The 15,001-nt window shown below is 38.2% G+C and overlaps 1 protein-coding gene across 1 annotated transcript in view; it reads right to left on the minus strand.

Annotated features, from left to right (window-relative positions):
- Positions 1 to 2,534: 2,534 nt before the first annotated feature.
- TTC17 (tetratricopeptide repeat domain 17) overlaps positions 2,535 to 15,001 on the minus strand; it is a 57,193-nt gene continuing 44,726 nt past the window's right edge. The window contains 7 exon segments of the mRNA XM_062577299.1: positions 2,535 to 3,580; positions 6,203 to 6,346; positions 8,563 to 8,682; positions 10,504 to 10,587; positions 11,075 to 11,234; positions 11,549 to 11,669; positions 14,493 to 14,655. Coding sequence (XP_062433283.1) covers positions 3,449 to 3,580; positions 6,203 to 6,346; positions 8,563 to 8,682; positions 10,504 to 10,587; positions 11,075 to 11,234; positions 11,549 to 11,669; positions 14,493 to 14,655 — 924 coding nt within the window. The 3' untranslated portion in view covers positions 2,535 to 3,448.

The raw sequence follows: 15,001 nt of genomic DNA on the forward strand, positions 1-15,001 counted from the left end.
CGCCGATGCATCTTGAAAGTCTAACTGTCAAATACTGTATCTCTTTGACAGTTCGCACCTTCCTTTCTTGGGGAAGACAGGATTTTGTTACTGTTGCTTTTTTTTCCCATCCTCAGATTAGACCACTTCAGTGATTAATATGAAATGAGTTACTAAGTCTAATTATTAGAAATCACATTTGCGTTTGTTGGTCTAAGGTATTTCAGTAGTTAATGGACAGGAACAAGCAGTTCCAGCAAACAATTTGTCACATTCCCCAATAGGGAGGGTGGATCACCCTCTGGAGATATCCTCTTTTCCATTTACTAAAGACAGAGCCAGATATCTAGCTCAGAAAAAATGCTTATTTTAAAGTAGCTTAAATGAAATGAATTTCTTCCTCATTTAGCTAGCACATCCCAGAGTATCACACCTTTGCCCCATAAAATACACTGACCTTCCATTTGACATGCTACCTAACTTGTCTTCTGCTCTTAAGATCAGTATAATTTCTTGTTTTCCATCCTAACATTAAAATACAGTCAAACCTTTCAAAACCATTGTTCTCTACATTTATGCAAGATGTTTCAAGATACAGAACACAAGTATCTATTTGCCTTCTCCAGAACTGGAGCCAATGTTTCCCAGTGGATTTATCAACAGATGAAATCTTTAGGACACAGGCTCTATTGCTGGCTTTAGGGCAGGTCTTCTTGCTAACTTGCTTTGATTTCATGCACCACTCTACTGTACTAGCAGACGGCAATCACAACACTTAGAGGAAGTACCTATGATTTATGAAAAGGCAGCTGAGAAGGAAAGATGGACTATTTCAAAATTAGTTATGTGGCAGATACAGCATACTGTATCTGAATAAACCACCAACTGTACATACAAACTTGATGGGAGTACGACAGAACAGGTTTCATGCAAGTACTGAATGAGGATTCAGAAAAGACTACAAGAAGCCAGACTACTGCAGAACTGTTTGGAGGGACCATTTACGAGTTCTCTGAAAATACAGACTGAGAAGAGCTATAGCTCTGCTATCTGGTTGATGGTAATAGCAACTTAGTGTGTGCGCAGAAACTTACTTTTCCAGCCTTTTTTAAGATGTCTCTACACTGTGCAGTTTGCTGCATTTCTTAAAATTAGTCATTAATACTCACGTCACTTTACATCTCTCCTATTGCTTCTTTTTTTCTTTTTTAAGTGCCAATCAATGCTGTCTATGAGCATAATATTTGCTGAACCAGAAAAGGTCTATTTTAATTCTATCTTTCATCAAAGTCAAGGATGACCATCTGTGCTGCACATATTACTGCTTTAGTTTCTTACGGACCAGTTTTACTTTTCACTTAAACCCCAACATCCCTCTCATTAACCGAGAGAGAGAGGCAGTAGAAAGAAGCCAACATGTGACAATCACTTCATTTGACCATATGATACACTGGGAAGCTAAGAAATAAGCTGGATCTTCTATCCCAAGTAAAAGAGGTTTTTGCATATTACATTTTAAAACTACTACACGGAACAAAAACAGAAGATTCAACTATGTATTTAAGCAACTCAAGTATTTGCCATACACTATAAAGGTAAAGCAGATCAGTAACAGAACTGACTAAAAGCATGTTGCTTTAGTTCAAAAGACCTTTGCTATGTTTTTCGCCAGCACAAATGGAACCTCTTTCCATGTACTTGCACTTGCCTTACTGTTTTCCCTACCCAATCTAGACCCTATGTGAGAAGTTCCTGGAATTCATTATCCCAGTCCTTGATATCAGGGCAGTTGTACTGGACCTTCTAAAAAGTCATCTTTTTCTCAGCTTACAGAATACTGTTTTATATAGAGCTACGCCTGTCTTCAAGCAACAACTACCAGCTTTCAAGGAGCCTTGGGAAGGGAATAAAATTTGACATGCTGCTGTTTGACAAGCAAAAATTTAACACATTCACTTTTTTTTTTTTTTTTTTTTTTTTTTTTTTTTTATCATCTACCCAAGACTAGCACTTGTTCATACTTCTTCAGGCTTTCTAGATGAATAAAAATTACTTGCATTAAAACAGAGGTAGGCATTTGCATTAAAACTGCTCATCTTCAGTTCTATGCAAAAGTATTCAGGGATCCTTTTATGAAGTAAAAAGTTATAGCATTAAAAAAAATGTTAATGTCATAGTTTCCATCACTGCCATCCTTGCTCTTAATCTGTGTCACTGAAAGAGGGAAAAGATTAAAAGGAAAGGGATAGGTTGATAAACATTGTTAGTTCTTTAAAAAGAATTGCTAAGCAGTATGTTTGACATTGAATGCTGCAGGGTAGGTTATGTGACAGTCAACTGATTTAGTTAACTTCCCCTTATTTCCCTCTGCCACAGAAATGGAGTTGGGCACAGAGGTGCAGGGAATTTTCCATGGGCATGCAGAAAATCATTATCTGATCAGGAGTACTAAAAGCTTTCCCAGTTCCCAGCTCTGCTCCTAAGGAGCGGCTGTAGCTTCCCAAGTCCAGTTTCTTTCGAGCAGCGCATGACAAAGATGAGATGAGAGGTTGTGTTTTGTTCATAAACAATTTATTGTTTCCAATATGTGCCTTTGTTGATTCAACAATGATGTCTGGAGAATCACGTCCTCCACCAGCCAAAGAGAACTGATTTGGAAATATTCCACTTAACTCATTTGCTGATGATACCTTGATACCACCTTCCTCCTCCTCCTCAGCAGCTGAAAGTTTTTATGGCTCAGAGTGAGCATAAACTTGCACCTTATTCTGAAATGGCTAGAAATACAGTGAAGAAAGAATTAGTAAAATGACTCAGGGAGGCAGAGGGCTATGAATATACAGACAAATATAAAATAGCTTATTGGGATTTTTGCTTTGACTTTAGTGTCCTGCTATTCTCCCCTTCCTCTTTTCCTCATCCTCAAACAATTTCAAAAATGTGTGATGTTCCTAAAATACATTTTTATAAACATCTGAAATCCTGTCTCCCTCCTTCCAAAAAGCTAACCTGGAGCAGGTAATATGATATGGACTGAACAATACTGGACAAAGCATGAGTTTCTCATGGAGGAATTGCTGATTATATCTTCTTGCTATCTGGTACGGTTGTGTGCTTTGCATTTCCATTGACTTAGGTTATAAAACATGAAGCAAGTTACTTTGGATGCTGATGCCAATCTGAGCATTACAGAAAACCTAGAGGTGCCTGGGACATGATACAGGTAGTCATGGACTCATGGAAGATTTTCTTGGTTTAATATTTACAGAGATGTTTTAAAAATTATGGTCTGTGAAATGCGTTTCCCAAGATGCTCCTATATCTGAGAAAAATAAAAACCCCCTTGATCCAAATCCCATGTCTTTTTTAAGAGTCTTGTTAAAAAACGATTCATCAATTTCTCTTAGCACACTTAAAAGCAGAATAGTGAATAATGACTTTTTTAAAAAAAAGAGAAAGATGCTGATCTCTAAGGAGACCGTCGCTCTTTTTTCATAAGTAGATGACACTGAATGGTGCGGATTCGATTCTTTGCTGGGGCAAACTCCGGCTGAAGTTTTAATGTCGACTCATACCATTTCATGGCCTTTTCAAACTCCTCCTATAAAGAAAGAATTAAGATCACATGAAGTCAGTTTCTAAACCCACTGAACACTAACATTTTCTATTCCCTTCCTAGCCTAAACAGTCGAGTAGTATGGTATGTACAAAAGTAACTGAACCAACCCTTACGCTTTTTTTTTTTCTTTTTTCCTTTTTCCTCCCCCAAATAACTGACATTTTCTTGGGATTATGACCCAAGACTGCAGAATACATGAAAGGAATCAAATCACTGCTGAGCATCATTGACCAATTCCCTTGCTTCTTTTTCCTTCTAATTAGTGTATCTTAGCATTCTTAATTTTAAAATAACTTTTAAAAAATGCTTTCAGTTTGCCTAAATCAAAATCTTAAAATCTTGGATAATGCAAAGCTTCAACCTTGCTGAACAGCCAACACTCTTACAAACTTGAAATTAATTTTAAAAGATTACTCAAAGTTAAAGGAAGTCAGCAGTAATTCTTTCAGAGCATAACAGCAACTAGACAGTTTTGACTGACAAGCTGGACTCCAGAATGGCATTAAGCAGCATTCACACCGAAATAACATCTATTTTTATACTACTGAAATCTAAGTACCTAAACAACTCCACTTTTTATTAACTAGAATGCTCATTGACATGCTTAGGACAAAACGTGTGTATTTTTGTGACTTTCTATGCTGCTTTATCATCTTTTCCCTTGGTAAGAACTGTGATATTTTTAAAATACATTTTGGAATTTTGAAGGTACACCACATTTATTTTCCAAGTATGCTACAGGGAACCACTAAAAGGTCTTGAAAAATCTAAGGATAGATTTAGGCATCATTTGTCTGAAGCAGCAGCATATTCAGTGATTCCTAGGGCATGACTGTTGATGAATTATTGTTAACAAGCTAACATATTTACATGAAAGCAGAAAGCATGTTACTGTACTTCATTTCTAGACTCTCAATGTTATTTTTGAGCGAGTAAAGGAAGGCAGGACTTTGGACAGACTGATTCATTGTATTTCAAACTCCCAGGATCTCACTCAAACACTAGCTCAACTTAAAGTCCTTTTCTCAGCATCTTTATTTGTACAATATAGACGATATCCACTCCTAGTCACACTGTAGAGACTAGCTAGATCGTCTTCAAGTCTTGAGTTTTAAAAATTATATTTGAATATTGTTCTAAGAGAAATTACACAGATAATCCCACATTAGTTTGTGAGAGCAGTGACAAAAAACACTGAAAACAAGAATGATGTTGTTTTTAGATATAATCATTTACATTTATATTTGTAGTGATCTGATTTTACCTTGATGTTTCATTTAGTTTCCTCCCCACAGCACTAATTTTCAGTCTTATTAAAATGACCAACTGCTTCCACTTTGTTAAGGCAACTGGCTGCTAAGCCTTACAAACAAATGAATGTTGGCCTCCATAATGCTGCATCATTAATTAGAATGACATCTTTTAAGACTTATTTCATATTTCATCTACTATATTTTAGAGCTAAATCTGACCAATTAACTAGCTTTTTAATATTAGTATAATTTGATCCAGAAGATAAACTTTGTCTTATTGCAACAGTCATTTCATATAATGAATACATGGCTTCCTTGAGAAATCTCTTAAATCCAGGGAGAATGAAGTTATCCATAGACAATGTGCTAACGTAAAAAACAAATGAACAAAACACACATGCTGGCAACTCAACCACCAAGCTTCTACTTCACTTTTTTCAAACTATTGTCACAAGAAATACCGTAACAGAACAAAGTCATGTCTTCCTTCAGCTTCCATTGTGCATTTGACAGCACTGTGCATTTCACTCTTTTCAGTCCTATCCTGATAGCCATAATACACAGTTACCTGCTCAACTTGTCCTGTTATCATTGTGATCCCCTCTATAAGAGGAGCAAAACATTAGCACAAATCTGTGACAAGTACTGAAAAACTGGCATAGAAACAGGTGCAACTGAAAATACTTTCGACACACAAATATATCAACTATGTCTCAGCCTAATGGTGCCTCTTTTATTCTCCCAATATATTGAGCTTGGCCCTGTTAATGTTAAGAATAAAACACACAGGGATCAGTCCAGCACTAGTCAGACAGAAGGAACGAACATCTTTGGCTCAAAGTAATTGAAAACTAAACTGTTTAAGATTAAAATACATAGACAGTATGAAGAAATTTGAATCCAACCCATAAATTATTTTGGGTGTCAATAAACCAGATATTGAAATTAAAACTTCCATTGCGCTCGTCCATGGTAATTGTAAACTGTTTACCAATTATGCTAAACTAAGCTCTTCAGGCCAGACACTCAGTTTATCATCAGTTTTCCAGTATTATAAAAATATCCTGTATTTAGACAGGCAGCCAACCAAAATTATCAATTGTCTGCTACTGTCTTAACAAAGCTTTGCAGACAGCATTGTGAAACCAGCTTATAAAAAATATTGGCCTGCAAGTATTAAATGAGTTATAAGAGTTTTGGCACTCTCTGAAAAGTGCATTCAAAAGGAAATTCTTTCTTACTGACCTTACCTCTATTTCTTGAATGCTGCTCCTCGAAATTAATTTATGAGATTTGTATATACATTTGCTGTATCTAAAGACAGGGCATAACTGGGTGACAGTATACTCACCATCGCTACATAGACATTTGCCAGTGTGAAATGATTAACCACAAAGTGTGGGGCTATTTCCACTGCCATGGTAGCCACAATGATGGCATCATTCCAAAGTTTTGCATTGTGGAAGATGTTTGCAAGGCTGATTAGTGGTACATCCTGGAAGAGAAGAGCAAGTGGTGAACAGTGTAGCTTCTTTCCTTTGGAACTGTTTCATGATCAGGAAAACTGCCAGAAGACTCCACCATCTGGTCACTGTCACTTGATTACTGGTTATTCCACTCACTCTGGTCACTTTGAAAGCGATGAGTCAGAGGATTTATTTTTTATTTTTTTAATAAAAAGGGGCATTTGGACCCAAGTCATAAATAAAAAATCTCCTATACATGCATATGCCCACAAGTGACATCTGTCACTCTTGCAGAGACGATCAGCTAAAAACTAACTTGCTTGTACATACATACATTTATTTTCAGGCATTATTACATTAGTTTACCCCCCTCCCCAAAGATGAGATCATCCTAAGAAGAGACAAGACAACCTGTTTGTGTAACCCATCCTCCCTCAGCTACTGCAAAAAAGTGGAAGGAATATCAATGAAAAAAAGGACAGCAGGGAAGTGAAAAAAAGAGGGTCTAACCATTAGTGGAATTGAAGCATTGTTTTTTATCCTGCCTCTGCCACAGAATTCCTATATGATGTTGGACAACAGTTCTAAATCAAATTTTCACAAGTGGTCGCTGATCATATGTTCTTTATTTTCTGGATTTACAGACTGTGACCTTGCCAAGCTGACAAAACAGTTGAGCTCTGACAGTCACAACAATCTCTGGGAGCTGGACTTCACATCTACAGATAACAAAATACTGCTCAGTATCAAGTCTTAGATGCCTAGAATGGGACAATCAAGAATTTTTGATGTATTTGACCCCTGCCTCCTTGAGGTTTACAAGGCAAAGAGTACCTTTGAAATATAAGACATTCATGTTTGCAAAGCAGATACTATGAAAGTCAGAATCACAAAAGCAGCCCACAAGAAAATAAATTACCTTCTATCCAGATGAGAAAAGGCAAGAGAAAGTAGAGAGAGTGCATAAGCCATACAGGAGGATAAAACATAATATTAAATAGCTGTTCATTCAGTGCTAACTCTTACTAAGTTGCAGCTGTATCTTTACAAACAAGATCCACAGGTTTCTTTGGTGGCAGCTGCAACATGGAGGACAAAAACAAGGCACAAATTTGGAGCACAAGCCAGTCCCAAGCAACAGTACACTAAATTACCAAATAATAGTCAATACCACTACACCATCATCTTAATAAACTGTAGTTTCCAATCCATACTGTGGTGCCTACAAGTCGCAGAGCCAAGGCCCCATTTCTGAGGAGCCATACTTCAGTTACACGGGAAGACAGCAAAATAAGACAGAGTTATTTGTACTAAACCTGCATGCCTATCCTGGTTCCAGTCTTACTTTAAAGAACAATGCAAAGAGACAGGATTATAGGACACAGATGCAGAGAATGTGGAGTAGGAATAGATACACATATCTTAGTTGAGGCACTTCTAGAGTTAATGGCTAAATCTTCCTAATAATATCCTGACAGTTTAAACTACTTTGTCTTCCATTTTTCAGATAAGGAATTAACACAGATTTGAAAAATGGTTTACACTTTGCAGTGCTGTACTGCATTTTGATGCTTAGGTCTCAAAGTGAAATTCACACTGTTGAGTTAGGAGCCTATATCTCATTTACCATAAGCTGCATGGGAAAGCTTTGTGTCTAAGAACAGCTATTATAATATTCAGCATACCACATGGCAAAGTGTAGGGCAAAAGGCATTTCAGTTAACTGAAACACAGAACAGAAGATTAGGTTCAAAGTATTGTCTCTTCCACCAAACTGCTACACAAAGTAAGGCACTAGTATCCAAATGAGATTCACAGCTCAAGAACAGTTATAAGCATTTAAGGATTAATACCCTTTAGATATTACCTGCTCTCTTCTTTGAGGGCACACCCAGAAGATATACTCCCCACATATTAGACAGAAGACCTGTCCAGGCAGAGGCTTACAAGATTCAAAGCCCTACATAACGAAGAGGAATTCAAGCCTGCATTATGCAGAGAGGTGTCAAACCCACAGAACTTCAAGAAATACTACTGAAACTCTTGCAGATTTTTTAAGAAATAGCCTGTACTGAACAGGTAGTGAAGATCTTCAAGTTTCACCACAACCAGCTAATATCCAGTGCATTACAGACACTTGATACACAAGATGGTTTGCTTTAATGATAATCTGTGCACACTGTGTACAGCTGTGTCAAAAGTGAAAACACTATTTCATCTGAGCAGTAGGCAGATGCACACACACCTTCATGTGATGGGGTGCGTAGTGCAATGCTTGTCGTAAGCAGTCAATTGCCTTCTTGCCTTGGCCCTTCACCCTCCAGTAAAGGGCTGCCATGCTGGAGAGGACCCATGAAGTCTGATTCTGGCAAAAGAAGGAGAACAAGAAAATCAGTCATGCAAACCTGTAGTGAACAGTCTTCCTGTCTTTCACTCTCTTTCAGCTTACTCCACAGATCAGGGTAGAGGATGTTATATGTAAAAATAGCATTAGACTTTTCCAAAGTAGAAAAAATAGTTTCTTATCTAACAGCATACATGCAATAGCCAGCTCAATGGGATTGCCAAATGAAATACTTGCAAATTCCAAATGCATCATCATCTTTTGAAGAAGGAAATATCAGCTAAAAAGCTTTAAACAGCAACGACACTTCCAGTAGCCCCAACCGCTTCTAACCAGCTGCCAGATGCTGAGCATCTGGATGTGTAGACACATTAACCAACATAAGGCACCAAATTTATCTAGCTAAGTTAGAAGACTGGACTCTCTAGGCTCTCCATAGCCACTGGAAAGAGAAAAGATTCTCTAGGAGGAAGCTCGGAGCAGAAGCCTGGAAGGTCTAGCTGATTCAGCTTGGTGTCTAGTTGGCTGACTCCCATGCCATGTGTTATGCAAGGTGGACAGCTGGAACACATTCAAAAGGGAAATACTACACACTTGAATTCTGTGGACTCAGATAAAGTAAATGAATATTTATGCTCACATATGTAATTAGATAAGTAGCCATCTTGATTTGTTTGATTAGATCTTGTGACTAATGAATAAAATTGGTATATCAAAGAACTGTATTTTATCTCCAACACATTCTCCTTACTGAGAATTCTGTTTCTGGTTTCCTTAGTACCACATATTCAGCTCATCTGAATAAAGCTTGCTGTCTGTCTCCAGTGGAAACTAGCATTCAAGAGGGAAAAGTCAGTGTATCATCTGAAGTCAAAAGAAACTAAGTCTTACAATGTGAGCTTAACAGTAACAGCATTACTTTATAGAAGTGACAAAGCTATATTGTCTTAAGTTTCAAAGTTCATTAAGTTCCTCAGAAGGCTTTCAGGATAGACCCATGGTACCAAACTAGTGGTTGAGTCTTCTTTTCCCTAATAGTATGGAATATTCTTCCCACTCTCTGTAAGCAGATAACACACAATCCCTGCATCCTTATCTACTTAGATCTATCCTGGGGAAGTTGTGTCCCTACCTCTTCTCTTCAGCTCAAGTTCTTATCAGCCTAGGATCTAACTAGGGAGCTCAATTTTCTCTGGGCAGAACAGGAAGTACAGCCTTGCACATGGTGTCATACACCTGCCCAAATGCATCTGCCCATTCAGCTTCACAGTACATAACGTAAAAGGAGATAGGTAGAAAACAGAGGCAGCCCTTGCCAATCAGCCATCCAACTGCTGCATACCAGAAACAGATCTGAGCCGTAGATTCGAGCCACAGCTCAACTCTGACTATCCATAAGCTCAAAATCAGTGTTATAGTCTGTGTGCTGCTTTAAGATGTAGCACAACAATGAAGAGGAGGGCAGAAAGGTAAAATAGAAGTTAGTTTTCAAGCTTTTTGGAGAACTGTTACAAATGTTAAATATGTATCAACAACTAGCAATACTGCTCGCTATAGGGATGATGTCATAAGGCTGGAAATATCAGAAAATTTGACAAGCTTTGGTTTTTGTAAAGAGGTATGTAAGAGATTTGACAGATGAGACTCCCATCTGTAAGCACAGAATATAGCTCTATAAATGGCCTGCAAGTGCACTGCAGATGCTGAATAGACACAAATCTCTAATCCAAATACTAACACAATCCTAGACTGGAATTTCAGACAGAAAGTTTGAGACTGGATTGACCAAGTCAGTTTCGAGCAGTAAATCCAGACACTATTCTCTTCCTCGTTCAAACATACCTTTTCCAAAGCTTTGGCTATTCGAGTACCAACTTGTTCTAATGACTGTGGCGAGTACTGGTCTTTGCCAAGGTTCTGTAGCACCTGTTGAAGAAGAAAAAACAAGATCTTAGATGATGGAAACTGGTAAGAAACATCATTCGCTTACTTACTGCATTTTCCCCCCAGCCTTTTACAAATAATCCAAGCCAATCCAACCTAAGCATCACTGTGTTTCTTGAGTCATTACCACCTGTATCTTCATACAAAATTATACCTCCATGCCATGGGATACTATGAATATTAAAAGTCTGTGTATGCTCAATTGGATTTTTTTTCAGTTGGATTTCTCACCCATCAACAGTTGTATCTACAAAGGTACTAACAGTATCTTAGGATTTCCTTCAGTCAAGATCACAGAAGGCTAGGAAAACATTCTGGAAACTAGCACTTACAGCTTGCATTGTTCTTGGTTTTCTCTAGGCGCTCACTCATTGAAAGTTACTTTTAGAGACAGGGCATAGAGCTAAATGCACTTTTAATCTGCTATGGTATGACCATTTGTGTGTGATAGCCTTTAACTATGGCATACCTCTTTCAGTTGACTTTCTCCAGTGTAATGTAAGCTAGCCCGACTAGAGACACCTTGCAGGTGATCCAAAGTGTGCATGCTGGCTGGTAGATTGGGGTTACAAAGGGGCTCCATAGCTGGTTCTTGCAGCTGAGTGGCAAAATCAATGTGTTTTGTGATGCTAGAAAGGTAACAAAAAGAACTGAATCAGTCAGAAAAAGGGAAGGGAAAATACATTACAAAACTGTCTAGTGAGTATATCTGTCCAGAACTTGGCACAATCTCATTTAAGTAGCTTGAGAAACAGGAGAAACTGGATCTTCAGTCTGTAGTTGCACTTTTCTTTGCAAAGTTTCGAAATTCTTTAAAATCCTGGTAGAGTGCCTACTAACTCTAATAGAGTACCAAAAATTTCAGGTCACACACACCCAAAGCCATACAATTGCCTTGCTCTTTGTGAGTGACTTAGTTAAGGTTCACATATATGATACTTACTCAATATTTTTAGCAGAAACTGCAAGCCACGTGCTGGCTACAGTTGTAAGCTCTACCCTACGGAGCTTCAGACATTCATCAGGACTAGGCCAGCCAAGGCTACGATAATCATGCCTTTTTCCTGAAGTCAAAAATAAAACACAAGAAATTGTCTAGAAGCAAAAGACATTCTACTTTAGTATGACAAATCAACAAAATACTTTATACCAGTAGATACATCTCCTAGATTATAAAAGGTTCACCGTCCCGCAGTTTCTTTAAGAAAAATTCTAACCTAACTGGAATGAATGGAACTTGTGGGATCTAAGGACAGAATCAAATTCTATATCACACAGATTAGAAACCAGAGTTTTAAAATCTGTTTCATTATACTTTTTCAAGCTGCACTCCTGTTGACAGAGTATGCCTCTATTTAAATATCCTTAGAGAAAGTTCCTAAGTGAGTCATCACTTGTGTTCTACATTGCTGAAAAAACTAATAAAAGTTGATTGCCGCATCTTCTGACAATGCAAGGTGAAAAAAAATAATATTCAGCGAGGAGAAATGAAGTGTTTAAGACAGCTAGTAGCTTCCACTACATTCTTACATTCAAGACAGCAGTACTTCTGAAACTACTGACCAACTTCAACCCTCACAGTTTGTGGAGGAGTTAACTGAGGCAAGGAAAAGTTATTTAACTTCCTTTTTGTTAAGATATAGGTCACTGGGAGAAACAGGGATCTGATCTTTGGATTTGATCCAAAGCCTACTGAAATCTTTCCCTTACATTTGCTGGATACTGTGTCAAGTTCTGGGAATCCAAGTTGTTTTAACTGCTAGGAAACACTTCCTTATCAGAAAGATTTGAAGTGTTTTGAATGTAATAAAGATTTGTTGTAGCACAGTGGGAGGCCAAATTTAACAAAGTGCAAGACTGTTGCACCAGCTATGGAGGTAGCATTCCAGTACCTATTTCTAACTACCTGAACTTTTTGTCCATTTGGATGTAAATCCTGTTTTGCATCGTAATTTTGCAAAATAACAACAAAGTCAGTAATACTATGTCCTTTGTAAATTAGTTCCTCTGAGTAAAGGAAAATTAACTTTGAGAGCCACTGAGAAATCTCAAAGGGGATTTATCCGGTAAGGTTGGAAGGGACCTCTGGAGATCATCTAGTCCAACCTCCCTGCTCAGCAGGGTCACCTAGAGCATGGTAGGCAGGGTTGTATTGAGGCAGGCCTTGAAGATCTCCAGAGAAGGAGACTCCACAACGCCTCTGGGCAACCTATGCCAGTGCTCCATCACTCTCACAGTGAAGACATTCCCCCTCACGTTCAGGTGGAACTTCCTGTGCTTCAATTTCTGCCCATTGCCTCTTGTCCTGTCACACGGGACAACTGAAAAGAGTTTGTCCCCCCTTCAGGTACTTGTACACATGGATAAGATCCCCCCTCAGTCTTCTCTTTCCCAGGCTGAAGAGGCCCAGCTCTCGCAGCCGTTCCTCATAGGGCAGGTGCTCCAGCCCTCTGATCATCTTCGTAGCCCTACGTTGGACTCTCTCCAGTAGCTCCATGTCTCTCTCAATCACCTCTCTCTTATTTCTTGTCATCACTAGCATGCAGTATTTGATCATGTGTTCTTACCTGCCTTTATGGCAAAAGATAGAGATACACGAACAGTGTTAAAGAAGGACAATTCAGTAAGTCAGAGAGCTAGCTGGACACAGGACAGCTCTTCTACTAGCAACCCCCTGGATGATCTCTGATAAGTTACTTAAACTTCTGATGATTTAGTTCTTTAAAGATTTCAATAAACTCCACCTCACAGGAATGTCACAAAGATAACTAAGATGCTGCGTAATACGGTCACAAAAGTAGCTCAGAGAGAGAGTGTATATTGAGTAAAGAGGTGCACTCACAAATGACTGATTGCTTTCATACAAACCTCCTTATTTCAATATTTAATTTAACAACTAACATTCCTCAGTTGCTTAAAAAAAAGGAACTTGTTAAAGATCTCATATAAAAGCCTTCAAAAGGTGAAATCATTTTCCAGGTAATCAAATTGTCAGCTACCAAAACACACATCTTTGCCTATAGGTATACCACCAGCCCTAAAGGATTAGATCACCTAGATTTCACATCTGTTGAAATCGAGATGAGACAAAATGAAAGGTATGGGGGCCAACTACTTTAGTTCTCTCCCTCTGGCATCGTCATATTCCACAAGCTCCAAATTTCAGCCTAGGCAATCACAGGCTCGTGATTTCTGTCCACTTGAGAATGCACCAGTAGAACTGGACTGCACTAGTTTAATATACTATCTTCTCTCTTCACATTCCTGCTGCTCAAATAGCAGAATCTTCACCTCTCTCTCCAAACCTCATCTGTGTTGGTGCAAAACTCTACACTTCTGTAGCTCCAGTCTTCTGGAAGACAGTCTCTAAATTTTCTATTATAATGTCACCAAATCAATTATAGCAGGACACCTGCATCACTTTCTTTTACTAGATCAAATTTGCTGCCTTTTATTTTTGAATTTTGTCTTTTACATTTGTTCAGTAATCAGTTCAAACTCTCACTCTGTATTTGTCTCAAATTATCTCATCTGATAAACAAATTTCTCTGCCTATCCAGTTTTAAAGAAATATCATTTAAGAAAAACTCTTCTGCTATTTCTCTGTACAATGTCCATCTCTCTCTTTCTCTACTCTTATCACTTTCATCCCCAGAAGTTCTGGGAATTAGTTATGAATTCTTTATTCAGCACATAAAGTTATGCTTTTCTTCATCAAGAAGGTGCTAATAGAAGAGAATCCTATTTTTTCCATGTACATATCTAGAGGGCATATTTCATTATGTAGCCTTTGTGAGATCATGCATGTATGCATGCATGTATGTGTTATAAAACAGTGTAATGCAAAAGCTGCAAAGAACCTGCTTTCTCTAGCAGCAGCAGTTTACCTATTGGTCCAGGAGAAGGTATCTTTGGTCCACTGATCTCCAGGGCAGTTTGGTAAAAGTTTTCGTTTTCTTCATTAGTCCCTTCTCCATTTCTGCTAACTGGATCCTGGAGATCCAAGCTTTCAGCTTTTGGTTTCTTTAAACGTTTGACCTGGAAAGTGATCTAGACAAGAACAGTACTAGCAAGATTAACAGTAAAACACCACAAATATTATCAGTTTCAATATACTACTTGTTCTAGCCCAAAGAATCAGTCTCAGAGCTGTTACAGATCAGATCACATCTCTCTTCTCTTTTTTCCTCCCACTCCCATCTCAAGCCATTCTCTAAGCCTGTTCACTCTCCCATCTCACCATACAAATTACACTACTTAATCCTCTAACATATGAGAAAACCAATTTAACTGCTGGAGAGTTGAAGTGCATTTTTCACTATATGTTTTGTTTGTAACATGATGACGATAGGTATTTGCTGTTTTCTGGCTTATCACAGCTTTTAGTTAAAAGCTT

The sequence above is a fragment of the Rhea pennata genome, chromosome 5, assembly GCF_028389875.1.
Source record: "Rhea pennata isolate bPtePen1 chromosome 5, bPtePen1.pri, whole genome shotgun sequence".
Lineage (NCBI taxonomy): Eukaryota > Metazoa > Chordata > Aves > Rheiformes > Rheidae > Rhea > Rhea pennata.